This window comes from Hipposideros armiger, unplaced genomic scaffold, assembly GCF_001890085.2.
Source record: "Hipposideros armiger isolate ML-2016 unplaced genomic scaffold, ASM189008v1 scaffold_423, whole genome shotgun sequence".
NCBI lineage: Eukaryota > Metazoa > Chordata > Mammalia > Chiroptera > Hipposideridae > Hipposideros > Hipposideros armiger.
The window spans coordinates 1615004-1623975 of record NW_017731773.1 but is presented as its reverse complement, the minus strand read 5'-3'; the positions used below and the strand labels follow the sequence as shown (position 1 = coordinate 1623975).

General features: G+C 53.9%; 1 protein-coding gene across 1 annotated transcript in view; it reads right to left on the bottom strand.

Annotated features, from left to right (window-relative positions):
* Positions 1 to 8972, bottom strand: part of KIFC3 (kinesin family member C3) — a 40130-nt gene that overhangs the window by 15102 nt on the left and 16056 nt on the right. The window contains exons 6-9 of the mRNA XM_019664464.1: positions 2268 to 2333; positions 1597 to 1740; positions 1242 to 1481; positions 536 to 727 (exon numbers count right to left, since the gene is read on the bottom strand). Of these exons, the coding sequence (XP_019520009.1) occupies positions 536 to 727; positions 1242 to 1481; positions 1597 to 1740; positions 2268 to 2333 (642 nt within the window). The remainder of the gene's footprint in view (positions 1 to 535; positions 728 to 1241; positions 1482 to 1596; positions 1741 to 2267; positions 2334 to 8972) is intronic.

The window sequence follows — 8972 nt, the reverse complement described above, 5'->3', positions numbered from 1 at the left end:
GAGGCCGGAAGATCAATACATGGGGCTCAGGAGGGAGTGGGGTGGGAGCCTCTTACTCCCCCCCCAAACGCACCTGAACACATACATGCATGCACACACACAGAGGAGAGGGGTAGGATGGCCATCTCTCTCCCCCATAGGGCTGTGAGCTCCTTCTGGCTACATCCTTGGGTTGCCCCAGCACCAATCTGGGTCCTTGTACATGTAACATGTGCACAAGCCCCAGGAAAGCAGGAAGAGCATTGGTTATAATACTGACTACAGCACCTTTCTGAAAGCGTGTGTGCTGGGCCCTGTGCGAAGACCCTCTTGTGATTCTGTCCTGAGCCCCACTGGGAGGTGGGTTCTGTGATCGCATCATTTTACAGATGAGGAAAGAGAGACTTGAACAAAACTGGCTCTTGGTCACAGAGCCAGCGGGGAGAGGAGCAAATGGCACCTGGCTCTGTCAGGCCCCTGAATGCCAAACGCCGCCCTGTACTGAAGGCTCTCTCTCCTCTGCTGCATGCACGTGCTCCCCGACAGCCACATGCACCCCATGCGGCCTGCACACCTGTGCCCGGAGCTGTGCGGTCAGCTGGTGGGAGCTCTGCAGCTGCTGTTCCATCTCCTTCAGCACCTGCCTCTGCATGGCCACCTGCTCCTGCAGGTGCTGGTTCCGGGCCTGGGTCTCACTGAGGGCCTGCTTGGTCTTGGACGACTCCACCTCCACCGTCTTGATGACATACTGCTAGGCGAGAAAGGGATGGGCACATGGAGGTGTGGGGCACCTTGACCTCACCCCAGGGACCTGAGCTGTGGCCAGCCTGGGGAGGGACAACCCACCAAGAGCCCCTGGATAAAACTAGAGAAGCCAGGAGGTCCGAGCTGTTCAGAATGCTGCAAGGGCCTCCTGGAATCTTCTCATCTTAATGAGCTCAACTCTGAGCCTGACTGTGGCCCCAGCCTGGGCACAGAACAGATAAGAAGAGCAAAGATGAGGGCAGAAGCCACTGATGCACCGCGTCCACACCTGGCACGTAGCGAGTACCTCAAGCAGTGGTTGTTGGATGCCTACCACGTGCCCAGCCCTGGACAGCAAAAGGGGAAGGGGCCGGTCCGAGTGCAGACGTGGAATGCTGCCTTCAACCACTCACGCCTGCTCCCACATGCCAGCCCTGCCCTGGGCGCCAGGGGCTGAGCACTGAGGCACAGTCCAGGCTCGCGAGGGCACTGCACAAAGCCACCGGCCCGGGGCTCACCCTGACAGGCGGCGACTGGGCCCGCAGGCTGGCAATGGTCTCGTGGCTGTCACGCAGGCGCCGGCTGAGCCGCTCCTCCTCCTGCGCCTTCTCGGCCAGGCAGTCCTTGAGCCGCAGCTCCACCTCGGCCAGCCGGTTGGTCTTCTGCTGCACCTCCAGGTTCAGCTCTGACAAGATGCCTTTGTTCTCCGTCACCTCCAGCTGGAGCTGTGACAGCTTGTCACGGAGCTGGGCGCTCTCCTGCAGGCAGGAGACAAGGCCCGGACACGTGTGAGGCAGACAGATAGACAGACCAGCAGGCAGGGGTCACTGTTAGGAACGGAGCCCTCCGGGACCTCCCTGGTCCTGTGCCCACCTGGCTGTGCTCGCAGCCCGCGCAGGGGGCCGCTGGCTTCGCCCGCAGCTCCTGCAGCTCCGCCTCACAGCGCCGCATGTCCTGCCTCAGTTGCTCATTCTCCACCATCAGCAGGTCCCGGTGCTTCTCCAGGTCAGTACCTCCCTGCACAGTCAGAGCCAAGGGGCGCATGTGGCCAGGGCAGACGGGGAGGAAAGACGGGGGATGGGCAGGGGAGAGAGGGGGAGACACGGGGAGAAAGACAGAAGGAGAAAAGCGAAAGAAAGGCGTGTGAAGGAGAGAAGAGAGAAGGGGCCCGGGAGAGAAATAAAGATGAAGACAGAGGAGAGAACAAGCGAGGAGGGAGGTGAAGCAGGAAGTGCTCCCTGTGGCACCCCACCCCTTTCATTCTATTTTCCTGAGTGTGAAAGTAACAAGGAAAGTCACATTTACACAGAGTTCACACTCCTATTTTACATCAGCAAAGGAGAATTAACCTCCCTCCCCTTGGTGATCACACGACCTCTGAGGGCCTAGTGGCTGGCAACATGTATTTAGGGAGTGTTGTTGAGACGGGATGCAGCCCCCATTTGGGCTGGACGGGGTCACACCCCTCATGTGGACGGGCCAGTCTGCACAGGGTGCGTCAGCCCCCCACCCCCACTCCACGCAGGATGCGTTGTTGGTCTCACCAGCTCTGACCGGAGGCGGCTCACTTCCTGGGCCTGGCTAATGAGCCTCTCCTTCAGGTTTTCCACCTGCCAGCACAAAGCCAGGGTTACGGTCAGCCATGCTCCTCAGCTCCAGCCCACACCCAGGCCTCTTACGCGACCCCACAGCCCCAGCCCTCCCTGTGTTCAAGCATCAGGCCACACCTGGGACTCCAGGTGAGAGATACCTGGTCCTGACAGCCTTCAGCACCCTCTCCCACCACAGGACCCCAGCCAGCTTGGGCTCTCAGGAAAGTCTGGGGGTCAAGTGCAGCAGAGGTGACCCCTGTGCCACCCTGGGCCCACGCCAGGGGCAGCTTCACCAGAAGACTCAGGAGGCTGACTCTCAGGACGCCTGCCTTACACAGGCCCCTGCCAAGGCCTGTACCTACTTTTGTATTTGTAATTTTATATTTTTTTTTAAAAAAAAGGGACCCCAAATTGTGTAAATTCCAGGTACTTTAAAACCTGCATCCATCCTTGCCCAGCCCCTAGAATTTTCCACTTTCTGAGTGGATCCTGGTGAGTCTGCCCAAGGAGATGCATCTGCCAGCAACCGGGGTACATCTGGGACCTGCCTCCACTCCAGCTCCCAGTCTGCCTTGCAGGAAAGCTGTGGCCAGTGAGGCTGTTAGCAAGAGAAGGGGCCTGTGCACCCCATTGGGAGGCAAGGGTGACCTGGCCCAGCTGGAGCCCAAAGCAGGGAAACCAGCCCCGAGGGAGCAGATTTCAGGACAGAACCCTCCCTGGAGCTGTGTCCTCCAGCCGGCAGCCCTCCCCGCAGGCCCCAGACCCTGTCCACATCAGGAATCTCTCCTGGGGAAATAACACAAATGCAGACAACGGCATTTGTCACCCGCATTCATCAGAGTATGTTTGGGGTTTTTCCTGCAGAACATTCTCTAATGACCACCTGCACCTTGGAAAATGCACAGTGAGAGTCAGACTCACTCTGTGGAGGTTTAGGAGGTGTGGTTTACACAGCAGGCCATGAAGCACTGGGTCCTTATTACTAAACAATAAGTGAGTGACAAAGGGGCCCACAGGGGCCAGCCAGGTAAGGCGGGTGAGGGGCAGTGCAGGACTAGGCACCCGGGGTCCACCTGAAGGAGGCGGCCATCCTGCGGACTGTGGCCAGGGGAGCACACGGGCCCAGTGTCACCAAACTTCTAACCTTTCAAGTGAGGCCAGACATTGGGATTTCCGGGGTGTGTGTGTAAAATCTCCCCACTTTAATGGCTGAGATGCCATCAGCCGTCTGTGGGCGCTCACTGTCTCCCAGGGCTGGAGAAGGTGGCTGAACCACAAGTCGGGCCTCTGCCTCTCTGGGCAGGTCAGGGGAGGAAGTGGGCCTTGGGCTGCACCCCACCGGGGCAAAGGCCAGGGACCCCAGCGCTGCTCACTCATGGTTGGGGTGGGGTGGGGTGGGAGAATTCCAAGACACAAGACCCAGGGGGGAGCCGGGAGCGGCCCAAAGCCTCTTGGTGGACAAGCAGATAATCTAGGGGTTGGGTCACCTCTGTCACCTCTTCCACCAAGTTCCCTCTTAGCAATGCACTGGGCTATGGACCAAGCATGGTGGCAAAGCTTGTGCCACTTCTCTGCACACCCCCAGTACCCCTTTCTATTAAGAGCCTGGTGCAAGAGGTGCTCAGTTCCTTTAGCCCCAGAGGGGAGCGAGGAGAGGTTCGCACAAGGCAGCATTCCATTCCTTAGCAGTGAAATGGGGAATCACCCGAACACCCGGCCTTAGGGAAAGGGCTAGGGACATTATGGTATGTGCACACACGGACTATCAGGTAGTCATTTGTTATGTTTATCAGGAGCTTTAAATGACATGGAGGTGCGGCACATTAAGTCAAAGAAAACCCTGAAAACAAAATTGTGTGTGCAAACAAAAAAGTAGAGGTCTCTGGACTGTAGAATTACATTTGACAAATTCTTTATGCTTTTCAGTAATTTTTAAGCCCTAAAGAATATGTATTCCTCTTGTACTCCCCCCACCCTGAAATACGTGGGTCCACCTCCTTTTGAAAGGGTGGAGGCCCCCCTCACACCCCATTTCCCTCTCTCAGAAATCACCCAGGATGGTCCATTTGCACTGAACCAGCGCCCCAGTGCCGGGGCTGGGTGTACTCTGACCTCGCTTGTCCCCAATGCCATTGGCTGGCTGGCACTCAGACCCGGGTGCAGTGAAAGTGGGGTTCTCCAGTGTTTACTTGGGGGGTCAGGATGCCTGCCTGCCACAGGCCTGCAGCTCAGGCTCCCGCTTCCTTCTTGCATCACAATCGGAACCCTGGGCGCTCCTTGGCTCTGTCTGGAACTCTGAGGGGCCCTGAGGAGGTGGCTGCAAAGGGGGGAGGAGGGTGGGGGTGGCGGGTTTGAGGGAGGGGCTGTAAAAGACCCCTTTTGTCAGAGAGTTCAGACACTCACTCATCTCCTGGTTTGTCTAGGGCAGCAGGGGGACACAGTCCAACACAGCAGGGTGGCCGGTCAGGTACAAACCACTCAGTGGTACGCGGTGACTGCGCCCCCGGAGGCCAGATCCGTATGGGGCTGGGAAATAGGAACTCATGCTGCCCAGGAGTGGGACCCTTGCCTTCCGCCTGGAGGGGTCTGCTTTGGGAGGGCTTGGCGGAAGGTGCCAAGAGTCCCTCAGGGTCAGGAAACAATAAGCAAAAAAGACAGACAAACGGAGGCACCCAGAGAGAACCACAGACAGGAGACGGCAGACGGGCTCAGAGCAGTGAGGACACGGGCGTGAAGAGCTGAGGGTGAACCTCCCCAGACAAGAGGGCCTGTCACGGGAGGGGGCCCCTGTAGGCATCCCCTTTATGCACCTACCACAGCTCTGAGTCAGCAATGGTGCTTCCACCTGTATGCAAGGAGGAGACGGTCCTTCTCCACCACTCATCATGAGCCCAGCCTCAGCAAGTGACCAGCACTTAGCAGATACTCAATAAACACTTGAAGTACCAGCGAAGAGGTAGCATATACACTCTGAGTGCAAAGCGCCACAGGAGAAAGCAGGCTCCTGACAGACTGCTGGGATGGGCCCCTAGGACAGCAGTGTCAACTCCAGGCTTGAGGAAGGGACCAGGCTGGGCTTGGGGGGCACCTCTTTCCAGGCCTGGGCTCATCAGCCAGGAAAACTGAATCATGGGCCCGGTGCAGAGGGTGGAGCCAGGAGCTGGGGCCTGTGTGCAGACCTGACACCACCTACGTTTACATCTCTTGGCAGAAGCCCTGTGCGGGACACTGCTTTCTCAGCCACCCGCTGCTTGTATCAACGCAGACCACCTGCCACCACGCCTGGCCCACCATCATCAGCTGTCTCCTGAGGAAAGGGCGGCTCTCCCAGTGGCCAGGCAGAGGTATCGCTAGGCTAGGAAGGCTAGGAAGGCTGGGATCTATTAGGCCTCAGGAAACACAACCCAGAGGCCCGAGGGACAACCCCAGGAGCAGCCCCCCGTGTCCCCAACATGCTCCCCTTCCCGGTCGGTGCCTACGAGACCGCTGACGGAGCCTGCCTGACCCCATCCACCCTGCAGTGCCTCCACTGCCAAGTTTTCACATTTAAGTCCTTCTGCCACTGAGGGGCACCTGAGAGCATGGATTCTCAGGCCGGACTGCCCAGGTTCTAACACAGACATCACCCTATTTGCCGGATAACCTTAGACAAGTCTCAGCTTCACCACGCCCCTCCGTTTTCTCGTCTGTATAATGACGCTACCTCATTGAGGGTGTCTTGAGTTAAGTGAGATTAAATGAGATAATATATGCAAAGTGCTTAGGACAGAGCCTACCTAGCACACGTAAGTTCTGTTCCCAGAATAAAAGTCTGTGAAGGCAGGGATATTTGTCTACTATGTCAGGCACTGTACTCCCAGTGCCTGGCACATAGTAGGTGTTCAGTATATACAGGCAGAAAGAATGCTGAATGCATGGGGGGGCCAGGTAAAGAGGGTCTTTGAGCAAAGCCGCCAGGCAGGTGGTGGGGCAGGAAGGGTGGTGGGGGCCGGACACGCCGAAAGATGCTCATTTCTGCCAAAGGTGGGGACTGCTACTAGATGCCAGGGAGTGAATGCCATGCAGAATGTCAGCCCCGAGATGCCACATCATCCAATATTTTATGACAGAAAGCAAGCCCAGATTTTTATATGAATTTAAGGAAGATTTAAATGTTGGCAACTAATTGGATTGTTTAAAAAGCAGGCCAACTAGAACTAACAAACAAATTCAGCAAAGCTGCAGGTTATAAAAATCAACACTTAAAAATCACTTGTGTTTCTATATATTAACAATGAAAACTCCATAAAGGAAATTAAGAAAACAATTCCATTTACAATAGCATCAGAAAGAATAAAATACTTAGGAGTAAACGTATCCAAGGAGGCAAAAAAGACTTGTATACTGAAAGCTACAAAATGTTGCTAGCTAAAAAAAATTAAAGAAGATATAATAAATAAATGCAAAGACATCCTATGTTCATGGATTGAAAGTTTTACATTAAGATGCCAATACTACCCAAAGCAATCTACAGATTCAGTGCAACCCTTATCAAAATCCCAGTGACATTTTTTTCAGAAACAGAAAAATGCATCCTAGAATTCATATGAAATCTTAAAGGACCCCAATAGACAACACAACCTTGAAAAATTGCAGGTCTCACGTTTCCTGATTTCAAAACTTACTACAAAGCTACAGTAATCAAAATAATGTAGTATGACATATAGGTCAATGGAATAGAATACAGAGCCCAGAAATAAACCCTCATATAAATGGTCAAATGACTTTTGACAAGGGTGCCAAGGCCATTCAATGGGGAAAGGACAGTCTTTCCAACAAATGGTGCTGGGAAAACTGGATATCCACATGTGAAAGAATGAAGTTGGACCCTTACCTAATACCATGTACAAAAATTAACTCCAAGTGGATCAAAGACCCTAAATATAAGAGCTAAATCTATAAAACTCTTAGAAGAAAACATAGGGGGAAAGCTTCATACATTAGATTTCGCAATGATTTTTTGGACATGACACCAAAAGCACATGCAATAAGAGAAAAAATAAATAAATTAGACTTCATCAAAATAAAACCTTTTGTGCATCATCAGACAATATCAACAAAGTGAAAAGGCAACTCATGGGATGCGAGAAACTACCTTCGAGTTATATATCTGGCAGGTGCCTTGCGGGTGTGGAGGCCATTACGCCAGGGACATCCACAAGAGGAGTGGGAGGGCTGGAGGCTACAGGACATGACCTGGGGCTATGGTTGCCAATGTGGGGGAGGGTCATCAGGACTAGCCACAGCCTCCCTTGGTTGCCAGAACCAAGGCCAATGGCCTCTGTGGCCCAGGTCAGCTGGGTGCTCAAGGACTGAGGACCTCCGGCCCGAACACTCCTCACAAGGAGCACAGTGGGATCCTGGTTAATAGAAACATCTCCACCTGACACTCACCAATGGGAGGCCTGAAAAGGCTCCCCCGGCCCTCATAAGCCCAGGTTCCAACAGTGACATGGCAGCCCCATTTACTGAGTCGGCTTTGCCAGCATGGAAGGGGATCTTCATAAGACCAACACTTTCACCCCCTCAATCCTCTAAGGTAGGTACTACATTATCCCCATTTTACAGGAAGGAAAACCAAGGTTCCAAGAGACTAAGCTTTGGTTACACAACTTGCTCTAGGATTGTAACTTGGGTCCCCCAGAATGACCCCCGCGGTACCCTCACTCTTAGCCACTAGGCACACTGCCTTTCAGGAAGAACATCATGGGAAAGCAGCCACGTTCAAAAGGTGAGTCTGGGCAAGGCTGGGAACAAGGCGCCATGAGAACAGGCGGCGTGTTGTACCCCACGGTGGGCTTTTCTTAGAGAATTGATGTTTAGAAGACCAGCAAAATCGATCTGAGTCAAAGCATAGTGAGGCTGACGGGACACCAGAGCACGCAGGAGTGACACCTCACAAGGCACAGAACTTTATAGTTTACTGCCGATTTTTCTGTGCAGTCTCACTACTGATCTACCCAATAACTGTGAAGCATCATTTATCGGTCCCAGTTCAGACACTGGGAAATGCAGGCTCAGAGAGGGAGTGGCTTCCCACAGCTGCACAGCCAGCGAGCGGCACAGCCAGGACCAGAATCCTGCTCCCATGATTCCAAACCCAAAACTCTCCCCAGTGACGACGATGGCAGTGACAGAGGCCACACCAATAACTCTGGGTTGTCTCATCAGGTCCATTTTACAGACGAGGAAACTGAAGCGCAGAGTGGCGATTTACTAGCCCAAGGTCATACAGCTAATGAATAGCGCCAAAGTCAGGATATGAACCCGCGTGGCTGGCCACAGTTCCACTGGGAAGGACCCTCCAGAGAGTGGCTCAGAAACCCGGAGCTTCAGGTGCGTCCCCTGAGGAATTCTGAGAAAACAGCTGGCAGTCAGAAAGTTCAAGGATAAAACAAAGTGAGCAAAGGGCCAGGCACCATTCTGAATTTTCCAAACTGTCCAGGGGAGAGGGGGAGGAGAGGGTGGTGGGGATCAGGGGGTGTACGCTGGGAATGTCAGTAGAACTGCAGACCCCAAAAAGGCTACAATGCTTCACTTTCATCTTCCCCTCTAAAAAGCAAGTAGATTTTGCTAATGAAGGAAAAAGAATGCTTTTTAAAAACTTGTTTAAAAATC